The sequence below is a fragment of the Bos indicus genome, chromosome 15, assembly GCF_029378745.1.
Source record: "Bos indicus isolate NIAB-ARS_2022 breed Sahiwal x Tharparkar chromosome 15, NIAB-ARS_B.indTharparkar_mat_pri_1.0, whole genome shotgun sequence".
In the NCBI taxonomy this organism is placed as follows: domain Eukaryota; kingdom Metazoa; phylum Chordata; class Mammalia; order Artiodactyla; family Bovidae; genus Bos; species Bos indicus.
In genome coordinates, this window is record NC_091774.1 from 65261273 (window position 1) to 65286363 (window position 25091).

At 50.5% G+C, this 25091-nt stretch overlaps 1 protein-coding gene across 1 annotated transcript in view; it reads right to left on the bottom strand.

Annotated features, from left to right (window-relative positions):
* The window catches only part of ABTB2 (ankyrin repeat and BTB domain containing 2), a 186459-nt gene that overhangs the window by 30993 nt on the left and 130375 nt on the right, over positions 1-25091 (bottom strand). The window contains exons 2-3 of the mRNA XM_019975495.2: positions 18856-19002; positions 11425-11638 (exon numbers count right to left, since the gene is read on the bottom strand). Coding sequence (XP_019831054.2) covers positions 11425-11638; positions 18856-19002 — 361 coding nt within the window. The remainder of the gene's footprint in view (positions 1-11424; positions 11639-18855; positions 19003-25091) is intronic.

Genomic DNA, 25091 nt, shown 5'->3' on the forward strand with positions numbered 1-25091 from the left:
GACAGAAGCCCACATAACAGACTCAACTTTTGAATTTAGAAATGCACAGCATGCCTCTCACTCCTGGAGGCAGAGCCCTCAAACTGCGAACATGTTCTCAGGGGTCTGCTCTTACTCTAGTGCTCTCTGCAGGGTCCCTGAGCTCTAAGTCAGCCAGACGAGCTCATGAAATGGGGAAGCACTTCGTCTTCCACGCTTGGAGGCCTGAGCTGACTTGGGTATTAACAAATGGTTCTCTTCAGAAAAGAAAGAAAATATTGCCCTGATAAAAAGATAACCATTTCACAGAATTTTCTACCCAGGAACCGCTTCCTGGGGGAACTCGGCTGACTGGGGCTGAGGAGGTTTTTCTGGGAGGGTGGAGGCAATGGCAGGTACGGTTCAGCAGATGTCCATGTGGCCTTGAGCCGCGATTCAGGGGACACAGCCATCTGTCTTTGATAACTGGGCCTGACTCCAGGGTGGCTTCTTATGTGGGCGGATGTTACAGATTTCAGTGGAGACTGCACCCCTCCACCCTCTCCCACCCAGCAGGGAGGGCTCCCAGTGCCGCGAGCCTCAAGGCGTCTATCTGGCCTCTCAGGCCAAGGCCCTCCCGCATGGTGGCCTGGCTGGTTGGCAGCTGGCCCAGCCAGCAGAGTATCGCTGCTTCCCACACACCTGGAATGCAGCGGGCTGAAAGCAGGCCTCTTTCCACCTGGCTAAGGTGTGGCTCCCTTGGCCTCTCGGCCACACCTCACCCATGGGGCTCGCTGCTGCATTAAGGTGTAAGAGATGTAGAATCAGCCAGGCTCAGCATCTGTGATGGCTGACAAGAGACCACAGTTCTTTCACCATGTGAAAGAAGTCAGGCCGGCAAGGGCCTCTAGCCTGCTCAAACACAAGCTCCTTCTTTCGAACACAATGCTTTCAAACCATGGTGAGGGTGCTTGTCACCACTCAGGGACCTCGGCCAACAAGTCAGGCTGGAGAGGAGCCTATGACTTAGCTGTCCTGCTCCACTTATCCTGCGGATAACCGCTGAGCAGTAGGGTGGGGGTTGGGTCTTTTATTTAGTCTCTGAATAGGTATTCCTGTCTGGACTCAGCTGAGTATCATCACACAGCATCTGCCTTCTCCCATACCCCAGAGTCTAAGGCAGAAAGGGGACCCATTCACCCAGTTGGGTGAAGCGTTTCCAGAAGGGACTTTTCTGGTGGCTCAGTGGTTAGTTAAGACTCCATGCTCCCAATACAGGGGCCTGGGTTGGGTCCCTGGTCAGGGAACTAAGATCCCCCGTGCCACAGCTAAAACATCTCACACACAGCAATGAAGATCCCAAGTGCTGAAACTAAGACCCAACACACCCAAATCAATCAATCAATCCAATGGCTCAAGTGGTGAAGAGTCCACCTGCAACGCAGGAGACACAAGAGACAGGAGTTTGATGCCTGGGTCAGGAAGATCTCTTGGAGGAGGAAATAGCAACCCACTCCAGTATTCTTGTCTGGAAAATCCCATGGACAGAGGAGCCTGGTTGGCTACAGTCCATGGGGTCACAAAAAGTTGAATGTAACTGAGCACGTGATGAAAGGATTAAAAAAAAAAGTTTCCAGAAACTTCTAGGAGGAGGTAGGGGCATGTCTCTTGAGGCCTGGCAGAGAAGCACATGTGTAAGGGTTAGGGTTACCGGTGAATTTGACTTGTACTGTAGAGGCAGTGCACTCCAACTCAGTCAGAGGAAAAGGTTCCCAGCACTTGATCATCCTTTCTGTACCCCTAGCCCAACTGCAGCTTCAGGGAAGATGCTGGCCTGGTTAGTAAAGCAGTAAAGCCACATTGCTAAGATTTGCTGAGGGCCTACTATGTGCCAAGTAAGCAAACTTTACCCTTTAACAGCACCCTGTAAGGGAGGTATAACTATTGGTCTGCGTTTTACAAATGTGGACACCAAGGCTTTGAGAGGTTTGGACACATGTCCAAGGTCACACAGCTAGCCAGTGGTGAGCTGTCTGGCTCTAAAGTGAAAGACTCCAGGGTCTTTCCAGAGACCAAACTGTCATGCATTAAACGCTCTGAGTCCCTGGCCGGTGGAGACCTGGAAGGCAGGCATGAGGGAGAAAAGAGTTACTGTAGTGCACCCGCAGGCCTGCTGTGCCCACCGCCTCATCAGCACTGAAGGCAGGAGGGATTGGGGTGCTGGGCTGGGGCCCAAAGCCCCAAGGGAACACTCTGGACCCCTTAAGAGCCTTCTGTCCCCAAATAGGAAATATGAAAACAGCCAAGGAGGTGGCAGTCAGAGGCGTTGGGCTTGTGGGAGGAGGGAGGTCTGGGAGCTGGCTGGCAGGCAAGTAGGAGCAGGCCAGAGCCCGCCCATGTGACTGTAGATATTGCCTGAGCTCCTATCCTGCCCCATCCCCAGGGGTCTGGAAAGTCCAACTTTGAGAAAGCAAACTCCATTCCCTGGAGTTGGGACTTCCCAGCACCGAAGCTCTCTCTGGGAGCCTGGTGATGCTGTAGACAAAGGGGATTTGTGGCAATGTGTTATAAAAACATCCCCGGGCCCAGCAATTCCCGGTCCTCTCCTTCCCGGTGGGACCGGTGGGCGCAACAATGGGACAGGAAGTCACACGCAACAGGCAGCCCCCGGGGCGCTTGTCAACGGCTGGGCTGGGATCCTGTCTCCAGCCTCTGTTATCTGGCACTGGTACTTCCTCTGTTTGCCCCCTATCCCTGGCTCACTCCTTCTCGAAAGCTGGACGGATGCCCACCTGTGCTGGCTACCCAGAGCCAGCAAACTCAAGCCTGTGGGGAAAGAGGCCCCAAGAAATTGAGAGCGAGCAGCTCAAGTCACAGGAGGTGCTGATGGAGGGACCAGCTTCCAGGGTCTTGTTCTTTCTCCCCTGGAAGGCGGGAGGGAGGTATTGCCTGTGACACCGTGAATTCACTGTAGCCGTATCATTGGCTTTCCCTGTCTAAGCTCTGAGCTGTCCCTTTCTAGCTGTGACTTTGGGTGACTTTGGGTGTTTGTCTTGCCTTCTGCTGTGGGAGAAGGCCTCAGTCTGCGCCTTCCTTCGAGAGCTTCCCTCGAGAGCTTGTGAGGAACTGCTAGACAGCTGTGGTTATAAAGTGCTTTATAAGCCATAAAACTGTCCAGGACTTCCTTGGCGGTCCAGTGGTTAAGAATTTGCCTGCCAATGCAGGGGACACAGGTTTGATCCCTGGTCCTGGAAGATCCCACATGCCATGGGGCAGCTAAGCCTGTGAGCTGCAGCTACTGAAGCCCATCACACCCTACAGCCTGTGCTCTGCAGCAAGAGAACCCACCACAAGGAGCAGCCCATGCACTGCAACTAGAGAGCAGCCCCGGCTTGCCGCAACTAGAGAGAGCTTGAACACAGCAACAAAGACCCAGTGCAGCCAAAAATAACAATAAAGATTAAACAAACAAACAAACAAACACCTTTTGTCCAGATGTTTGTGATGTGAAAGTCACTCAGTTGTGTCCGACTCTTTGTGACCCCATGGACTACACAGTCCATGGAATTCTCCAGGCCAGAATACTGGAGTGGGTAGCCTTTCCCCTCTCCAAGGGGTCTTCCCAACCCAGGGATTGAACCCAGGTCTCCCGCATTGCAGGCAGATTCTTTACCAGCTGAGCCACCAGGGAAGCCCCCAGATGCTTATAGCCCATGTAAATATGTATCAGTTCATACCACTCCCACACTTAACACTTGACTGTGGCAGCCTGTCCTGTGTAGGTACTGGGACCAAACCAGCAAGCGAGGGGCCTGGGACACAAGTACACCACTGACTTTGGAGCATTTGACTTGCTGCTCGGTTTGTGAACCAATGGGTGGATGAAATCCAGTTTTTAGAGTTCTTTGAGATTCTTGGATGGTGGGTTGTGATAAATCCAAAGTTTGTACATATTTCTGTTCAAAACAGTCCTCACTGAGCTAGTCCTTTGGTCCATCTGGTCTACCAATCTTTGTCACTTGCCTGGTTCTCTGGCTACTGTCAGGGTGAGATAAGATGGAATTAAAGGGAGAGACTGAAGGAGGTATATATGAGAGAAAAAGAAAACAAGCATTTTGAGTAGATGTGATTTTTAAAATCACCATTGTTTTGGGTTATTTAAGCATTAAACACGATTTAGTTATGAGTCCTTTCACAGGTTTATGAAAATAGTAATTACACAGCTAATAGCAGCTACCATGTATGAAGAGCTTACTCTGTGCTAAGTCCTTTCAATGGATTACCTCATTTGAACCCTACAAAAACCTTGGCAAGCAGATCAAGCCATTTTTCATGAAAATCTGGGGAAACTGAGGCCTGATAAATTAACGTGCCCATAGTCACACAGTGCATCAACGGCAGAGCAGAGATCCTAGGGATGGTCTTTCTGACTCCATAAGTCCAACCTTTAGGCTCTATAGCTTATCTCACTGAAAAAAATACTTAACTGCTTACTCTGTGCCAGGGAATGTTCTACGTGCTGGAGTCACAGTGGTTACACTGACCCTTGGCGTTTACCTTCTAGAGGGGTGAGAAGAGGGCAGAAAAGGAAGTAAGCAAATCCATAGACAAGGTAGCTTCAGACAGAGGAGGGTGCTTGGAGGAAAATAAAAAGGAGACAGAAGGATGGGGAATGACTAGGGGTGGGAGGGATGGCTCCCTCTGTGCACTGCAGACCACATGACAAGTGGCTTCAGAGGTCCCTGGACACACCAGCCTGAGGAGTGTGTGGAAAAAAGTACTTAATCCATCCAATAGCTATTTTTATTTCTTTTACTTCCATTCTGGGTAAACAGATGGAAATTTAATGCACAAAAGGGGGGAGTAGAAAGAAAAGAGCTTAACATTGCAAATCTTCTTGAAATGGTATTTAAGGGAACCACAAGTCAGGAGTACAAAGCCATCACCGCCATCATCTCTATTATTTGATAAGAAAACACTTTCGCAAGCTGAGCAAAAGATTAATGAGCCCATTTCTTCAGACTGAACACTCAGCCTGTCTGCGGGTGCCTCCTATTTATGTAAAGTGCTCATCCGAGGGGAAACAGCCCCCTCCTGCATCCGGACTGGAACAAAGAAGGGCCTCTCCTCACTGTGGGTTTCATGTGTGTTGGGAGCCCTGCCCCAGGATTTTGAGGCTCCCCCAGGAAGCAAGTACTGCTGGGATCTTCACTCTACACAGGAGGAAACCAGGGCTCAGAAGGTAAGGAGATGTGTTCGGATCACGTGGCTGGAGGAGGAAGGGCTGGCTTGATCCTCACACACCTTTGAGAAGGCAGGTCTCCATGGGAAAACCACTCAAGTCCCACTTAGAAGCATCTACCTAGACAAACAACAACCAGTGATGACTTAAACACACACACATACACCTATTCTGTGTTTGAAAAAAATGTAGATCTGGACTTCCCTGGTTGTCCAGGTCCTAGTGGTTAAGAATCCACCTGCCAATCTAGGGGCCACAGGTTCGATCCCTGGTCTGGAAAGATCCCATGTGCCACAGAGCAGCTAAGCCTGTGCATAAAATCTACCAAAGCTAGCATGCTCTAGAGCCTGAGGGCTGCAATGACTGAGTCTGTGTGCCCACCTACTGCCTGTGGCTGCAGCCAGAGAAGCCACTGCAATGAGAAGCCCGCGCACTGCAGCAAAGAGTAGCCCCCATGTGCTGCAACTAGAGAAAGCCTGCATACAGCAGTGAAAGCCCAGTGTAGGGGAAAAAAAAAAAGGAGATCCATGTCGGTCACAAAATATACACTGTGAAGCAACAAAATCCCTCTGTGACTTCTGCTGCCCACACCCCATCTGTCCCGGTGTCCTGGGGCTGGTCTTTAAGGCCCAGTTAGAAGCCCAGCCTGTTCTAACATGCTCACCCCACTCCAAGGATGCCAACCTTCTCCAAGATCCTCTGGAACAGGATGGTGAGTATGATGAAAAAGAAGAAGGAAAAGAACATGATGATGACCGACACATACTGTGTGCCAAGCATGAATACTTTGCACATACTAACTCAATCCCCACGACACTTCTATGCAGTCTGCACTCCTGGTCCTGTGCTGAGAAGAAACTGAGGCATAGAGGCTAAGTGACCGAGGCCACCAGCTCGTAAGTAACACAGCTGGGATTGAATCCAGGCCAGTGGCAGGGCCTGAGAGCTGACCTAACGAAGTACCAGACAATCAAGCTTCCTGTAACACTATCTGCCGGCTCATGCTCAGTTTTTCCCCCTTGTCTTGTTTTTGCCTCTCTTATTAGGCAAGAGACTCAATCACATGAGGCAGTCCTTCGTAATTCTCTTATATTCCTTCCCTGCTGATCAACAGAAGTATAGCGAGAAACGTATGTTAATAAGTGAAGTGCTTAAGATGGTATCGTATCTGTCACTTAATACGTGCTCTATAATGCTAGCTATAATCAGTAGGGGTGTTTGTAAGTAGGAGTAATATTAGGAGTTGCATTATTAATTATTATTATTGGTAGTGGCAGTAGTTATCTTAGTAGTATCAATAGTAGTTAGTAGTAGTATTAACTGTATGAGTTGTAGTCATATTACTAAACCAGATACTGCTTGAGAACCGCTTTTGAAGAAACATCATCCTAAAGAAACATTCATCATCAATGAAGAGAGACTATTCTCAATGTCAACCATGTCATCTAAGAATGCTGATGACCATAATGGGGGCGGGGGGAGGGCGGGCAGGGTAACAGCCACTGTTTATTCTTATGGACCAGGTACAGCTTTACTGTACTCAACTCATTTAATCCCAGTAGCGTCTTATTATCTTCACCATTTTACCATTAAGGAAACTTGGAGGCCTAGAAAGATGGGCTGACATGTCATGCTGCAAGAAGATGGTAGAGATGACACCTCCAGGATGACCCTAGAGGCTGGTGGAGCCCCCAACCTTGGGCAGTACCTGAGGTCATATTATGGACTTTAAGTAGAGTTGGCCAGAACCCTGTGGGCTCACATCTTTGCTAACTCCAGCTTTTCTGAGTTCTGTCCACATACTTTCAGGAACCCCCTTGGCCAGCAAGACATGGATTAGGGCACCCAAGGGCTGGGCTGGACAAAGAGTACCTTCTTCTGGGATCCGACCTGGAAAAAGACTTTGAGCAAAACTAGTTCCATGGGAACTGGGGACTATGTTTGGTATCAAACCAGTATTCCGGGCCCCGTGTCACTTCTGACTCTGCCAGGGGTGCAGGACCACGTACCAGACAGCTCTGGGGTGGCTCCTGGTAGGAGGGCCTCTCCTCATAGCAGCATGGGAAGGGCTTCCTAGCACCTGCATTCTCAGAGCAGTACAGGTGCTGAGAGGGGATGCAGGGGAGAGGGCAAATGGAAACCAGTTGATCCCGAAACCATGGAGCCAGACAGCGGGGCAGGGCTTTCTAGGCCACAGGCTCAGCCCTCCCCTTCCCTTGGCCCCTGAGGTCCCAGCCCCCTCATGCATCATTCTGGACTGTATTTCTTTGTTCTTACACAGTTTCTCTCTCTCGCCCCCAGGTCCCCCCTCTATCTCCTGCCACATGGTCTTGGCATTCACTTGTTCCTTCTGCCTGATACTAATCATCATAGTAGCTAATACTGAGCATTCACGGTGTCCAGGTCCTGCTCTAAAAAAGTCCTGTCTGCATTAGCTCCCTAGCACTCATAACTTATGGGTGGCTGTGAGGCGTACATGTTACTTGTTTACAGAACTCACACTTTGCAGAGACTAAGGGACAGGTTGAAGGTTCTAAAATCAGACAGTGAGAAGTGAGATCTCTTTGAATTGCAGTTTTCCCCTCCAATTGCACTCCGTTGGCTAAGAAACAGGACACCAGATGTTTCTAAGCTGCATCCCAAATCAGACGCTCCTCCTGGCTCAGTGTCCTGAACACCAGCAGGGCCTGAGCCTTTGGAGCGTGCTTCTCTCCACAGAGGGGCACTGTGAAGGGCTGGGGTGGGGAGAGGGGAGCCAGGGGCCAGGGATGTGAAGCTCAAGCAAATGAACTGGGGTGTAGACAAGCGGCCCACCTTCGTTCCCAGTATTCCGCAGGTGTCTGGCTTCTCCGGGCTGCTGGCAGCACTTTTTGGGGAGTCTGAGCACCCCCAGTGCCCAAGGTTCTGAGGCAGAAAGCCAGATTTCTGCCCCCCTCCACCTCTGCCCCCTCTGCCTCGCTAGCTGTATCTGTCTCCCTCCATGTGCTCTGCTATATGATGTTCTCGTCCAGCAACTCACTGGCGAGACAGCAGACCTCCCTCCGCTCCTGCATGTCTCCACGACCTCCCTCCCCACATCCCCAAACTCCTCATTCCCAGGAGGACCATGCCCTCTGTTCTGGCTCCCCGTCCCTCTGCCTCCAGGCACAGTGAGCAAGGACCATGCTGAGCCAGATGGCTGTCCGTTCTCCTCCAGACCACGGAGCGGGGGGAAGGAGGCTCCCCCCATCTCCATGGGTAACCCTGGATCTCTGACAGCAAGTGCTTTCACTTTCTGAGCTTGGTCACGGGTGATGATGTGCCCTGCAGGGTGGCAGCTGGGACTAATCCTGTGTTTGAGACCCTGCTGTATGCCTGGCTGGTGCCTGTGATGCAAAGCTGCCAGCAAGAAAGGGATCCTGGGAGGGTGCAGGGAGGTTTCAGCTGCAGGGGCCCTCCCCAGGAGGCGAGGAAGGTGTCCTGGGAGAGGAGAGGCTGGTGGGGCCGGAACAGCCCTGGAGGAGGTGGATCCCCAGGGCTGGGACCCACCCAGATTTTCTTAGAGCTTTAGGATTGGCTTTCAGCTGGGGCTGGGAATGCTGTAGCCTGGCTGGTGGAGGGTGAGGGCCTTCAGGTCAGAGACCTGATTTGAATCCTTGCCCGGGTACTCAGCAGCTCAGTGCCCCCCAGCCCTATGCCCCCATTTGTAATGTTAGCACGCACCTTGCTGATTCATTGTGGGGCACGGAAGTAGCAGAAGTAGGTAGAGCTGCCCCTTTAAAGGGAAGAGGTGGCTCCTTTCACGTGTGTTATCTCACAGCCCCATTTTACAGATAGGGAGCCTGAGGCGTGGAGGGGCCTGTATGGGAGGCTGGATCTGAGCTCAGGCTCTGTCTGAAGCCTGTGCTCCCTTCCCCACTGCTTCCCGGCTCACTGCAGTGGCAGATGGAAGCACGTAAGAGCGCCTTCTTGTGCCCCTGCAAAGCTGCTCCCTTGCAGTCCCTACTTCCCTCCTCCCTCCAAACCCAGAGCAGGAGGCCATGGGGAGGATGGTCCTCATGGAGAGATACTGGAGCCCCATCGACTAGTGTAGAGGTGGCCTGTGGCATAGCAGGGACCCAGGATGAGCTTCGTGGACAGATGAATGCATGACCCACCCAGCCCTTGTCAGCATTATCGTGGTCACACACAGCACCCAGCGGGAAGGGAGAAAGGCAGTTTCTTCAAAGCGGAAACCTACGAGCACAGACTGGAGTGGCACCATCAATGGTGTTATGGGCCAAACCCAAGTTACTGAACTGAGCTCCTTAGCCCACGTGTGCGAGGTCATGGAAGAGGTCCCTTAATCCCAACAGAGCCAGACATCCCCAAACCATCGAATTCCCAAGCAGACCCAGAGGTTCTGCCCTATTCTGGTTGCAAGACCTGACCCCATGTTCCAGACCCGGGACAGAGGGAGGAAGCTCAAGGGAATAAAGTGGGGGATGGGAGAGGACAGAGACACTGCCAGACTCACAGAAGCAAAGGGTGTCTCCCTGGAGCCCTAGCAAGCTCCAGCCTCTGTGCACAGGAGTGAAGAGGGTCCTCAGAGCTCTGCTGAGGGTGTCAGAGCGGCAGTGCCTCACAGGGACATGTGGCCTGGCCTGCGGCGGGAAGGCCAGCCTGGCTCTCCAAGGGCGGCAGGGCCTCCCTTGGGTGGCAGGGCTCCCAGAGGGAGCCCAAGTCCAGCAGGACCTGCTTAGCAGCCAGGAGGTGGGCCATTAGAGAGCTGTCGGGCCGTCCACCCGCCTGGGTATTCTTAAGGTGTCCTCCTTACCGTGCCCAAATCTGACATTTGGGGATTCTTTTTTCCTCATGGTGGTTCCAATTTTCCATGTGTCTAACACTCATTTGAAATGATTCATGGAAAAATGCCTTTGTGTCCAATTTCTTTGTGCCACAGACAGTGCGGTTTGTAAATAATGGGCTATCTAAACACACACTGGTGTGTATGTTACCACTCCAGCGCAGCTGCAACAATCACACACAGACAAGCGGCCTGGGTCACACAGGAACCCTGATGCCATGTTTCGGAACATCAGGCCCTGGGAATCCTCCCGGGAGGAAAGCCAGAGGGTGGCCACAAACACATCCCAGGGATTCTGGGCACAGTGCCTGCAGAAGAGCACCTCCCCGGCCATCGCCGCAGCCAATGGCCATGGTCACAGCCCAAGGGCCAAGCCGCCCAGCCTGGGGCAGCGGGTCCCAGGAGGTACTTCCGCCTCCTCTCCCAGTCACCTTTGCTTGTGCGACCCAGCCTCAGGCACCCTCGGGGACCTCACCGACCAATAAGCAAGGCCCCTCTCTCCCCATCCCCACCCTCTCCAGATGTTTTCTTGGCCCTTTCGCCCTCCCAGCCAAGCTCTGACAACCACAACAATTTCTCCGCAAAGCAGAAACAGCTGGGGCGGAGGGCCCGTGCTCTGACCCCACCTCCCTGCTGGTGCTTCCTTCAGGGAAGCAGGGGCCTCCACCTGCCACCTTCTCACTCTGTGTCAGGCCCTGCCTGCCTCGGCCCTGCATTCGCTAGATAGCTCCCAGAGGATTAAGATGATGATGATCCAATTCCATCAGTTGGGAAAGGGCTGGGCCCCTACCAGAGAGCACTAGACTGAAGCCAGCAGGCCTGGGCCCTGGGGCTGTTCATCCACTAACTTGCTGGGGATCAGATAATCGTCCAGAGCCATGATGTTCCCATCCGTAAAATGAGTGGACGGGGCAAAACATGCCTGAGATTTCTAACAAGAATGATGGTAACAGTGACATCGCAGTCATCAACAGAGGTGACGGCTACCACTGATGGAGGGCCAGTTACCACCCAGACGTTGTCCTAAGTGCTTTTTCTGAGAGCGTGAGCTCACGCGCGTCTTACCACCCACCTTTCTAGGTAGGAGTGAATACCTCATTTTATAAAAGAGGCAAATGAATTTCTGAGAGCCCAGGTGATGAGTGCTAGAGCTGAGAGGGGTCAAAGCCCAACTTCGGAGCCTCAGCAACCCACAATACATCAGTCCAGGGTCAACAAGCCCCGCTGCACTCCAGGGCCAGACCTTCCTCCATCTGAATGCACAGTCCTCGCCGTGTCAGGCCACCTCCCCACAGGCAAACAGGCCAGGGTCAGGGCTCTTCGGCCACCTTGTCAGGCACTCCACATGCACACGGGGTCGCGTGGCCCACCAGGTACACAGCCCAAGGCAGAGCCCTACCGTTCATTGTTCAGCGCCATCCTCGGGGGGTCCAGGTTGGGGTTCTCCATGGACTCCATCTGTGGACACCGCAGGAAGTAGTACAGTGTGTGGAGGGCGTCGGGGGACCAGGTGATGGGCTGGGGCGGCTGCCGGGCCTGGCGGGCGGGGCTGGAGCCTGGACACAGCGGGTGGCGGCCCTGCATGTGGTGCATGGCGCGCGAGACCAGGTCACCTGGCGGGGAGGCGGGCAGGAGAGAGCGGGAGAAACAGAAAACGTTTGAGTCGCCAGTGCACATTCTTCCAAGGATCCTTGCTGGCTAGAGGAACAGTGCCTAAGCCGGCATGCATAATTACTGTTTACCCAGAGGCAGCAGGCGGAGGTGGCAACTGTCACCCAGACGCGCAATAGCAATCTAGATTCCCTTTCACTTCCAGTCCTGCCCTAACAGTTCAATGAAACACTTGGCAGGGCCCGGCCCCACCAGACCTTATGCTAATACAGTTTCTTTTTCAACATCCCCACTCTCTCCACCATCCCACGGGCCTGCTCCCGGCTCCGACCATGGGAATCTCTCTGGGCCTCTCCTCTCAGCCTCTAATTCCCGTGCCAGGCTGTGTGGTGGTTCTTTCCTGTGCTGTCTGGGGCAGTTCAAGTACTTCTTTTTTTGTTAATTATTTTTAAAATTTTTGGCTGCGTGGGCCGTTTGCTGTGGTGTGTGGGCTTTCTCTAGATGCAATGGGGGGCTTCTCTCCAGTTGCGGCCCTCAGGTTTTTGTTGCAGAGCATGGGCTCTACAGCATACAGGCTCAGTAGTTGAGGAGTGAGGGGTTAGCTGCCCCGTGGCATGTAGGATCTTAGTTTCCTGACCAAAGTTGGAACACACATCCTCAGCATTGGAAGGCGGATTCTTAACCACTAGACCACCAGGGGAGTCCCTGAAGTGCAGGTACTTCTGCAGAAAAGGGCTTCCCTTTCCAATGGCCCCAAGGAAAACTCTTACCACCACCGTCCACTATGCTTACTACGTGCTGGGTGTTCCATTTTTCTAGAAAAAGGATTTAATTTGATTTGTACACTGCTGGGGTCCAAGTATATCCCCATTTTACAGATGAAGAAACTGAGGTTCATCTAGTAAGTAAATATTTACTGACCTCATGCATTTCCCTGGTCACAGGGATACCACGGTGTCCAGAGGTTAAGTAAATGGTGGAGTCTAGATTTGAATCCACATCTGTGTGTCTCCAAAGTCCATGAACTGAGAGGAGGCCCAGGCCACGGCCTGCCCTCCTGAAGGTTGTGGGGTCCTCAGGTTCCTATATCCTGTGCTGTGATTCTTCCCCAGTCAAGTCTTTTCAACACCCCACCAGCTTAGGACAGGAAACATCCCATCATTGTGTGAGGCCACAATGCTGAGAAAGGATGGTGAAACAACCCCAGGCACCCGCGGGCCCCTCGCTCTAGGAAAAGTGGCGCCTTCCGTTCTTCTCAGGCCTGAGAACTCAGAGGAGCGTCCCCTGCGGGTCAGCTTCCTACACCCCCATGCAGTTCCTCACAGATAGCCCCCTGGATAGAAAGCCTCTGCGCAAAGCTGAACCTATGGAGGGAGAAACCAGCAGGTTTTATTATGGCAGGTGAAGTGTCATTTGATGTTGGCAGGACCAAATAAATCATTCACTTATTCCCTTAAGCTTCCCTGCGGAGCATCTGGGTCCAGTACCCTGTTCCACGTATCCCTGGGGCCCTGTACAGGTTCTACTGCACAACAGGTGCTCAGCAAACATCTGAAGAATGAAAACGTAGCCTTACACATTCACTTCATTCTGAAACATTTCTGGTGGTACTTGACTTGAGCTCATCAGATGCCAAGTCCTCCCATGACCGCCAGAGTGACAACATTTGGTTTCCAAGCAGGGACAGTGACAGTCCTGGAACTAGAGCCCTCCACGCAGGGAAAGAGCCCTCCATGCCCCCTCACCCCTGGGTCCTCACTCCTCTATATACAGCGGACCCTGCTCAGCCCACAGCTGTAGCTTGGGTGCCTCCTGCCAGATCCCAGGGCCAAGAGGGCTGAGAGCACAGAGTCCCTGATACCTGCCTGGTTCCATCCCCAAAACTGACTTAATTGGCCTGGGGCAGAACCCAGGTATCTATAGTTTGTAAAACTTCCCTTGCTGAATCTAATGTCCAGTCAGATTTGAGAATCATCAGGTAAGTGGATTAAAAGTGTAGATTCCAGAGTCAGACCTGCCTGGGTTTCAAACTGTGTGCCTTCTGTAAGTTACTTATCAAAGCCTCAGTTTCCTTATCTGTAAAATAATTGCTTCTAACCACAAGTTCTGAGAATTCAAATAAATAACCAACGTGAAGGACTTAACATCATGCTTGGCACAAAGGGCTTGGTAAAGTTAAATACATCACCATTATTATTCCTGTCCTTTGTTGTCGTTATCCTTCTAGACTACAGGCCTCCTTGTCATGCTCTTTCTCCTAGGACCTCTGCCTGCAGTCAAGTGCTGCTCCACCTTTCCCAGGACAGGAGGAGTCCAGCCCTGCAATGTCAAATCCCAGCTCTGCCCTCAGGTCCTGGGTGGTAGAAACTGGTCCCAATAACCCCAGGCCAAGCCGCGTCCCAGAAGCTAGTTGCAGAGCTATGTTGGCTGCAATAAGTTGAAACCCGGCTCCCGTATCTCCAGGTCTGAATGTCATAACCGTTGGCACGACCACAGGACCATGAGGAGAATTCAGAGTCCCTGATAGCATCAAAGAAACCTTGGTGAAATATCATTTCAAAGTTTGATAAGGTAGAAGTCGTTACCATTCTTTACATTTAAGATTATTGCGCTGTTTCTGGTGTAGACCCTGTGGCAGCACGTTTCCAGCCAGAATGCAGGCAAGTCAAGGAAGGGACAGAGGTGTCTCCTAAGAGTTCCCTAAAAGGGAAGCCAGGAAGAGAGAGGCTTCCCGAAAGTTCAGAAAACCATGAAGGCATGGGAACTAGAGATGGAGACCCTGGATACTTCGCTCCAAGCCAAGCTGCAGGTGACCAGTCTCTCTCAAAGACCAAAAAAACAGATGCCTGCAGACAACTCTGATCAGGCATCTAAAGACTTAGGCTGCGCTGCAGCGCCGTGTAACAGGCAAAGACAGCCACGTGCTCTGGATGCTCTCCCTGAGAGACTGTCCTCCCTGCCACTTTCTATTTTCTAGGCTTAGTGACAGACATGAAAAGATACGACAAAATCTCTAGTCAACCACCCCATCAGTGAGGCATTTCCATTTCACAGATGAGGACACAGGCTTATACAAGTTACATGTGTCCAGGGGCACAAGCAGCGAGGGGACCAGTCAGGATTTGAACTGTGGTCCCTGTGTACCCAACACATGCTCTCGAGCATTGCAACACTGCTTACTCGAAGGGCGGTCTGCAGACTGGAACAGGTCTGTGAAACTGGTGGTTACTGGTTCAGAAGTTCAATTCAGAAACTGAAAGTGAGCTTGAAAAAATTTCCAGAGCAGTCTGACAGAGTGATTTTTATGCCTATTTAATCTAATAATAAAATAAGATGACTTGCATCTGACCTGCACTTTTGTGTTTCTAGACATTCCTTTTTATTTTATAAAAGTTTCAGTTTGCAATAGAGCTATGCTAAGTTGCTTCGGTTATCTCCAACTCTGGAGACCCCATGGACTGTAGCCTGCCAGACTCCTCTGTCCATGGGATTCTCTAGGAAGAATACTGGAGTGGGATGTCATACCCTCCTCCAGGGGATCTTCCCAACCCAGGGGTCGAACCCACATCTCTTGCATCTCCTGCATTGGCAGGCAGGTTCTTTACCACTAGTGCCACTTGGGAAGCCCAACAGAGCTGAGGATATACCACTCCTGGCCCATAACCACAGTGAGTTTGAGAAGCTGTGGCCCAACGGGGCTGTGCTATTGGTTTGGCACAACTGGGCTCTCAGAGCTGCTTCTGACATGTCTTTGTACTAGAGAATCAATTGACCCTAAGCTTGATGAGACTTCAGTCTAAAGCCCAGGAACACCCAGGAGCAGGGAGAAACACCCTTTCTTCTTGCTAGTCATGAGAGCCTTGATCAGAGGTGCTATGGGTTCCCTCTGGGCTGTCTAACGCCCATCTGGAGCCATTGGATAAAAAGAGCAGGGGAGAGACTTCCCTGGTGGCCCAGTGCCTAACACTTTGCACTCCCAATGCAGGGGGCCTGGTTCAATCCCTGGTCAAGGAACTAGATCCCACATACCACAACTAAGGGTCTGCAAACTGCACCTAAAGATCCCACATGCTGCAACTAAGATCTGGTGCAATAAAAAAAAAAAAAAAAAAAAAAGAGCAGGGGTAACCTGGGATTTAACACTGTCTCCAAAATGAGGCCCACACCACCTGGTTCCCTTTAAAAAAGTGTTTCATTTCTTTCTTATTCCCTCCCATTTACATTCTCATAAGTAGAGAGGGACAGAGGAAAAGACAAGTGGCTGGAGCTCCCTGTGCAGCAGATACAAGAGTGAGACTTCCTGACCTACCTGGCAGGCTGGTCCTGGCAAGGTGCAGCGAGAGGATGCATGTTAAACCCGGGCTAAACTCTCAGGGACGAGGTACTCAGTGCCAAGTATCACTAGCCTCATTAAGTTCTTTAGTCTCGGAGGGAAAAACTGCAATATCTGCCTCCACCTTCAGCTTCTTCCTCTTTCATGATGATTAGCAAAAACACTGGTTTCAGAGTGAGAGAGCTTGGGAGTTGTGCAACATGACACAGCCAGTTGGGTCGTTGGTGAAAGATGCTCTGGGCATCCTTCTTACCTTTGGCCTGAGGAATGGCTGAGCCAGGATAAGGACCAATCCTAGGTGGGCTTTAGGAGGCAAAAACTGGGTGACAGACGATTCACTGGGCTTCCCAGGTGGCACCAGTGGTAAAGAACCTGCCTGCCAATGCAGGACAGACAGGTTCGATCTCTGGGTTGGGAAGATCCCCTGCAGGAGGGCATAGTAACCCACTCCAGTATTCTTGCCTGGAGAATCCCATGGACAGAGAAGCCTGGTGCTTTACAGTTCATAGGGTCACCAAGAGTTGGACACAACTGGAGTGACTCAGCACGCAGCGACTTCATTTCTGCACACACATGGCTCAGATACTGTCCTCAACACTAGAGATACGTACTCCAGGGGTACAACAGAGAAGGTCTGCATTCTTGTGATGGTGACTTTCTAATCACATGGGCGAGATGACCAACTACTCACCTGCCAAGTGTCCATTAGTGCTTGGAATAAACCAAAGCCGTAAGATGGGGCACAGAGGAATGAGGGTGGGACCTGGAGTCTCTGCAGGGTCTGTGGGCAAGCCCTGTCTAGTAAGTGTTATTTGGCAGAAATTTGGAGAACGTGCCATGATTGGGCACCTGGGGGAAATGGTCACGGGCAGAGGAACAACTAGTGCAAAGGCCCTGGCGGGGGAGGATCTTGGCCAGGAGACCAGGGTGGTTTGCAGGGCGGTCAGCAAGAGAAGAATAGTAGGTGATGAAGCCAGATGGATGACATCTCCAGTCCCGGATTTCATGAGTGTGTTGGAAAGCCATGGGGAGAATGGAGGGGATACTCAGCAGCAGAGTGACATAATCCAATTTGGGTTTTAAATAGTCCTGGTTTGGGCTGAGTTGTTGGAAGTGAAGGTGTTGAAAGGAGAAAACCAAAAATCGGGATAGTTTTAGAAGGTAGAAACAACAGGACTTGGTCCCTGGGCTGAGTGACAAGGACAGAAAGATGAAAAGCCTGTCCCCTGAGAGTAGTTTCTGAATGCCCGTCTTGTGTCTGACTGTGGTTTGTAACGGGCATGGAGACTACTACAATAAAAGGCTCTATGATAAAAGTCAAGCTCAGATTCCAATCTTGACCTCAGCTGCCTTGAGATGCTGGTGGCTGGGCCGTTAGCCACGTCTAGGAAGCCCATGCGTGAGTGTGTGCTAAGTCACTTGAGTCGACTCTTTGCGACCCTATGGGCTATAGCAAACCATAGCCCTAAGTAATTCAGAGCTTTGCTAAAGCTAGACACAGCAGGAGTCAAGCCCTCACTTGGATTCTTCCAATCAGCAGTCTGACTTGGGGGCAATGACTTTTCCTCTCGAAGCCTCAGTTCCCTCACCAGGACTGCTGAGCTGTTCTGCAGAGGAAATGAGATCACGTGACTAAGGTGCTTTATACAGTGCCTTGCATACACTAAGTGCTCACAATGTTCCGAATGTGAAACAAAACCCAAGTGCTCTCCAGTGGACTGAAGCCTACATATGTTCCCCATTGTCCTCGGGCCAGGAGAGTTCATCACACAGACTCTGCGTAGCTCCAAAGACAGCCCACACACCCAAGCCCACTTCCTGCAGGGGTCCCAAGGGGCAGGGGACCCAGGTGGCCATGCTGGAATGCCCCTAGGAGACAAAGAGCCTGAAGTCCCGCTTTCTGAACCAGCCCTTTTACCAATCTGCTCTGTGACCTTGAACCAGGCACCTTTACTTCCTGTCCTGGGAGGGAAGGAAGGCTGGGGGCAGGAAGGAGGAAGCTGTGTCCTAAAGAAGCAGAAAGGCTCGCCATTCACTATTCAGGGGCCAGAAACCTCAGAGAAATCACAAGCGGAAAAGGCAGGAGCAGAGTGAAACTCCATCTGTTTCCACGCTGTGTGCTACGACCCCGGGCGGGTGTGCCCACCCTCTGCTGGGTGGGCTTATGACACAGGAAGGGAGAACTGAGGAGGCTGAGAGTGCAGTTTGATTGCTCAAATAATTGGGATAACGAGAGGGAGAGACTGGGGGCACGGGGATCTCTGGCCTCCTAACACACTTTTTTGAAGCAGCTGTCAAGCGGTAATGACCTAGACCCATGGGTTTCCCAGTGTGTTTCAGAGAGCCCCGAGGTCCTGGGGGATGCCCAGGGCGCAGCAGGGCTGAGTCCGCAGACCACACCCGCCTTCTGCCAGCCAGAGAAGTTTTGCTTTTTTCTTCTTTTTTTTATGTTGAGGCTTCAGGACATGCGTTCTTTCTAACACTGGCTATAAATTCAGAGTCTTTGGGGCCAGGCAGGTAAAATAAATGCGTGAGACAGGTCAGCTATGAGATACCGAGGTATGTGACAATGAAGGGAACGCCTGCTGTCCCCTTAGCTACCTCTCGGCTCCCCTGATCACCAGCATTCAGGGCTGGGGCACAGTTGTGTCAGATGGTCTGATTTCTCTAGAGAAACCAGAGATCTGGGTTTGGATGTGATTAAAGGCACCTCCTGGTCAATCCACGCATGTGTGTGGGCCACTGGTTTGCAACCTCTGGCCTTAAAGGATGGACAGTTTTCGGAGAAGGCAGGACACAGGCAGAGGAGGAGGAAGCCAGGACCCAGAAGGCGGGCTCTTCCCCACCTCTCCCTCGGGGCCAGCGGGCTGTGGGGGCTCCACTCACTCAGCTCAGAGATGCTCCCCACACAGGTGGCCAGGAGGGACTGCTCCAGGGTCCGGAGCTCCAGCTGCGCGTAGGCGTCGGCTCTCTCGTCGTGGCCCAGGGACCCCCCGTTGTAGGGGCTGAAGTACGCGGGGAGGGAGAGGACACCTGTGGGGAGACAAAGTGGATGTCAGTGAGTATAATCAATAAACAATCGATGATAAGAATAAAATAGTTTTATTTGAGCCAAATGGAGGACTACCCTAGAAGCGTGCTGCCCAGATTACTCTGAGAAACTGCTTCAGAGAAGCAGAGTCTTCAGCAGTTTTGTACGTTGTCAGAATAAAGAATATTAAACAAGTCAGTGTTACATCTCTTCAAAGTGTGAAAAGAAAAAGAAAAGAACAGACCGGCATGTACACAGAGTCATTAAGGCCTTCGCACCTGGGAAGGGAGTCTTCATCATCCAGGGAGAGCCAGTAGCAGCATCCCAGGAAGAGGGGCATTTCATCTTTATTTTTCCATTTTTTTAAAAAGATTTTTTTGGCTGTGGACCAGTTTTAAAGTCTTCATTGAATTTGTTACAACACTGCTTCCGTTTTATGTTTCAGTGTTTTAGCATGTGGGATCTTAGTTCCACAACCAGGGATTGAACCCCCACCCCCGCACTGGAAGTGAACTCTTAACCACTGGACTGCCAGGGAAGTCCTTAAACTTTATTTTTAACGTAGACATTATTTGCTTCCAGTCAATGTGCCCTTTTCTTCAGCAATTAAAGCAGATGTACAGTGTATGTTTGATAGGCCACAGGTTATTTTGGTTAGCATAAAATTCAAGTTAGGGACTTTCCTGGTGGCCCAGTGGCTAAGACACCAAGCTTCCAATGCAGGGGGCCTGGGTTTGACCTCTGGTCGGGAAATTGGATCCTGCATGCTGCAACAACTAAAGATCCCACATGCCAAAATGAAAACCCAGAGCTGCCAAATAAATAAACAAACAGCAACAAAAAAATCAAATTAACTCATGTATAAGCCAGAATGACTTCCTTATATCTCAGTATGTGAAAATGTCTTTTATCAACAAGTCGCCTGAGGAAGGAAGCAAAGCTGGAAATCCACAGCCCTGTTTCCCATCTGGTGGAGTGGGCCAATTGCAAGGTTCCACTTAGGACAGATGACTTTTAACTGTGGCCGGTGCTGCGGGAGCCAGAAGGCGGGGTGGCCCACCTGCACATGCGGTTTAAAGCGGTGGAGATCACCCCTTCTTGAAGCTGCATAAGGAACTGGCCTCCAGACACCCGTGGGCCACACAAGCATTCACTCATCCCTTCCCCTCTTCACTCACTGAATATTCAGAGTGCTTCCCAGGCATTGTGCGGTCTTCAGGATTCCAGGGTGACAAAGAGACCCGGCGTTGTCCTCACATTGCTCAGGGAATGGGGCATCAAATACAAAGGTCCACCACGCCCACCCAAAGGCCAGCATCACCCCCGGAGTCCTCTCACTTCCTCATGCTGCCCACACACCACCCCCTTCTCCTTTTCCAAGCCAAGAACAGGACTAAGAGAAACCAGAAAAAAGGATGCTGGCTTCCCCCACTCCAGCCACTGGCCAAGGCCAATTAGTGTTTTTCATTAGCACTTCAACAACAGAGGAGCCGAGCTGTCAGAATCAATCCCAGAGGGTGACAGCGTGTAAATTTCTTCAACTCACTGTGTGGCTTCTTTGAAAACACCAGAGAAGCAAAATCAGACTGGCTTAAAACTGAGGCGTTGGTTGTTGAGGCATGTAGCCACAGAGATTCCCAGTTTTTGATAACCACTATTTCTTTGATCAAGGCATCTTTGTCCAACCCCCTTGAACTTTTTTTTTTGAAAAAGCAAAATACCCACAGGAATTTAATCAGTCACTTTGGGAAAAATCTCTTAAAATTCCTTGAGATAATGGGAGAGCCCCTGGGATGTGGCCAAATCTGGGCTAGGATTCCCTATCCTGCCCACAGAAATTGTCACAAGGATGACAACAGCCATGGGTCCCGCAGCAAAGAGCTCAAGACAGGGCCTTAGAGCCGGAGCCTTTGGGTTCATGATTCTGGCTCTGTCACTGAACCAGCTGTGTGATCTTGGGCAAGTTACTTCACTTCTCTGTGCCTCAGATTCCTCACGTAACTACAGATAACAAAGGCTACTGAGCTTACAGTGTGGCAGTGCGGAATGACTTGAGTTGCTGAATGTCAACGCTTGGACTGCTGTGAGGTTCAGAGTTAAAGGCTCTTCAGTTGCTATTACAGGTATTTTTCCTATGTGTTGGGAACGCAGACTTCATGTATTATTCTTTCAACAAGGTAGGCACCTCTGTCTCCATTTTAGATACTGTGCAGAGAGTTTTAATAACTTGCTGTACTAAGTGGCAGAGCTGGGATTTGAATCCAGGTCTGACTGGCCCTAGAATATATGCATTTCACCCCTCTGTGAGCCCAGATTCACACCACCAAGCTCACCTATGGCTGTCCTGATTCAGGGCTGTTTTCCTGCTCGGTTCACTCCAGAAGTCCCTGTGCTGGGCCTCACACACAGGGCAGTCTTCCTCCTGCCAGATCCTGGCAGCGGACTTTGACCAGTCTCAAGGTTCAGCTGCCATGCAGCCCTGCCCCACTAGCCTGCCCTTCCCCCAACCCCGCCTCCAGGCCTCCTCTGAGCTCCCTCTCTGCCCTGCTGTGTGCCTGAGACCTGCACCCTGAGTCTCCCTTCGACCCTTCCAGGATGGCAGTGGTGACTGACCTGGCAAAGCAGGGCATCAAAGCTCTGTTTCCAGTGGGAGGACGAGGGTATGAGTGGGTCCCCAAAGGGGAACCTCTCCTGACAGCTGAGGACCCAAACACATTAGGAAGGGCTGGCTCTGGGCATTAAAACAAGTAAAACAAAAGACAACCCCCACCCACCCACCCCCTCAACTAAAAAAGCTCAACCCCACGGACAGCCCAAACATTTGGGAGGGTCTCTATGCAACGAGAGGTCCTAATGCAGGCCTCACTCTCCCCCTTCTCTTCATTATTAATCCACAGAAACAATGCCGGGGACATGTGGATCAAATTTACAGTGCTTAGGGCAAGGGAATAGGAAGGTCAGCTGATTTGTCAAAGGATTCCCAGAGAGAAATATTATGTCAGTGGATCTAGTAACAAGAGCTGACAACTCCATTAATAATTGTTCCCACTTCCCCAGTCATCACCCACCCAAAGGGGCTTTCACTTAATACTGTGGCAAAGGTAATTACGAGCCTCTTATTAATAATAGTAACTGATGGCATCACAGCTTTTGCATAGTACCTTTTGCTTTTAAGAGACTTCTAACACCGAGTACGTAATTTATTCTCCTTTCAAGGGAGGTAGGGCGGTCATTATCAGTAATAGCCACTGCTGACTTTTATAGCAGGCTCGCTATGTGCCAGGATTGTGGTAACTGTGTATGCAAGATCACATTCAATTCCCAAGGCTTCATGAGGTAATGTTTGCACCCATCTTATAGATGAGAAAACCAAGGCCCCCGCCCCCAAAGTTAAGTGATCTTCCCAAGGTTATTGAGGGTCAGGAACTGAACTGGGGCTAGATGTCAATCTCTTGAGTCTCAAGATGTTGAAATAAAAATGATGTCCTAACTTTGACCACCTTGTCCTTTAGTTAGAGAATGAGGATGTGTGCAAGAAAAGGGGTTCTGTTCTGTTTGGGCCTGGAGTCTGAGAGGAGGAAATATAAAGATCCAGAAATACAACTTTCTTTTTTTAATGTGTCTCCAGGCACCACCTGCCAAGGATCCCCGGAGGCCTCACATGAAGCTCTACAGACAGAAGGCCATCTCTCATTCCCCTTGATTTTTCCAGAATGCAGTTCCACAGCTTGCCTTCTGAATCTGCTGAGTCTGTCCCCTAAGAAAGGTTTTTTTTTTGGTCAATGTGAAATTCTTCTCTCTCCCACACAAGCCTGTTCTTCAGCCGTTCTCACTGGAGATGGAAAACGTTTGCCTTAAGTTCTCTCAACACTGTGACTTCTTTGCCCACAGAAATTCCCAGCTTTATGACATGGGCCTGGGGCAAGGTTATTTTGGAAAAAGGGCTTTCCAAAAAAACAAAAAAAAAACAAAAGAAAGGCAAAGCATCCCCCTTCCCTTTACTAAAATCCTTAGAAAAAACTGTTTATTTCAGTCATGATGGAAAAGAAAGCAAGTCCGAGTGAAACCTTTATTCCTTTACTAGTTAATAAGGACACCCAAATCAATCCCTATTGAACACTGTAAAAGTTACAGAGAAAACCCACATGCACGGCTCAAATCATTGCCGTGAAATGAACTACTGCGTGAGAAGCAGGGAAGAAGTAGACAAGATCCAAGCATCCGCTGCCTCTCTCATCTCCAAAATCAGCATTTCTATTGAAACAAGGTTCCACCCCATCTGCTTTGGCTCTATGCGAAGCCTCTAGGTTTCTCAGTCTACACACACAATCACAATCTTCCGTCACTCCATTTTTCTCAAGCAGGTTGCCCAACCCTTGAATCTCAGAACTCATTATCTCATTCCCCAAAACCGCCAGTCCCTTCTCTGAGCACAGCACCGCATCCACCCAGTTGCCCAAGGACAGACCTATGAGTCATTCTTATCAACTCTCTCCCTCCTCCCCCACACATCCAACCAACCACCAAGTCCTGCTGCTCTCACACCTTCCTATCTCAAAACTCTGTCACTGCTGGTTCGGGCTTCCCTCTGGATCCTGCAAGCGGCCCCTCCTGTCTCCCACCTCCATCTCACCCTGACATCCCTTACTCTGGCCGTGGGTGCTAAGTCGCTTCGGTCATGTCCCCACGGACTGTAGCCCCCCAGGCTGCCTTGTCCATGGGATTCTCCAGGCAAGAATACTGGAGTGGATGGCCATATCCACTCCAGGGGATCTTCCCGACCCAGGGATAGAACCCCCTGCGTCTCCTACATCTCCTGCACTGGCAGGTGGGGTCTTTACCACTAGCGCCACCTGGAAAGCCCAAGTAACTAGCGTTACTCTAGATACACACTCTTCTTTTCTCTGGCTTTAAACTCTTCAATGACTCCCCAGCTCCTGAATAGGTTCAAAGACCTTTCCACAGATAAGAATAGATAATATTCTTCTCTCTGTGATACTTAGGCATGAAAATAATTCTGCCAGTAAAGGGGGAAATTCCCAGCATTCTCAAGAAATCAGCAGAGTTAAGAAGCCTACGCACACCTGATCCTGGTTTCTCAAGCTGTTTTCCAGGTTTGGTCACTTGGCTCTGCTTCAGTCTCAGGTTCCTTCCCAGGTGATTCTCCACCAGTCCCCAGAGAGGGCGCCATAGAGTCAGATGGGAAATTCAGGGCCTAGAAGACGAGTCCTGCCTTCTTTCTGGTAGTCAACCAGGAATTCAAGCTGGGTTTCAGATTGCAGAGGTGCTGGTTCCTCCAAGCAAGGAAGCAACAAGGCAGAAGCCAGTGGACTGCACACTGGGTTGACAGACCAGACCTTCAGTGCTAAGGATTTTCAGAAGCAGGACTCAGCCCAAACACCAAATCAATGGGGATTTCATTCTCTTCTCTTTAAGATAAGGTGGTCAGTTGGATGGCCTCTTAAGTCTGATGCAGCACTAAAGTATACACTTCAAAACCTTTTCCCCTACTTTCATTTCACTATTTAACTTCTGAATTGTCAACAGTGGCAACAAATAGGCCCTGATAGTATTATTTCCTATGATTTCATTCTCCCCCAGTTATAACAACACTCTCTCCCCATACATACATATACACACAAAATTGTAATGTAAAGATAAGCTTCTTTTGTGAAAACGAGATAGATTTACAGTTCAGTTTTTACGACCAGTCATCAACAGGCCATCAAGATGAACCTATTTGCAGGGCAGCAATGGAGACAGACATAGAGGAACAGACTTCTGGACAAGGGTAGGTGAGAGGAAGGAGAGGGTGAGACGAATGGAGACAGTAGCACAGAAGTATATACTAACACATATACAATAAATAGCCAATAGAAATTTGCTGTATAACTCAGTGAACTCAAACTGGGGCTCTGTAACAACCTAGAGGGGTGGGAAAGGGTGGGAGGTGGGTTCAGGAGGGACACCAATGGCTAATCCATGTTGATGTATGACAGATATCAAACCAATATTGTAATGCAATCAATTAAAAATAATAATAATAAAATTAAAAGTGGGAAAATTTTAAAAAGGTCATCAAGACTGTAAC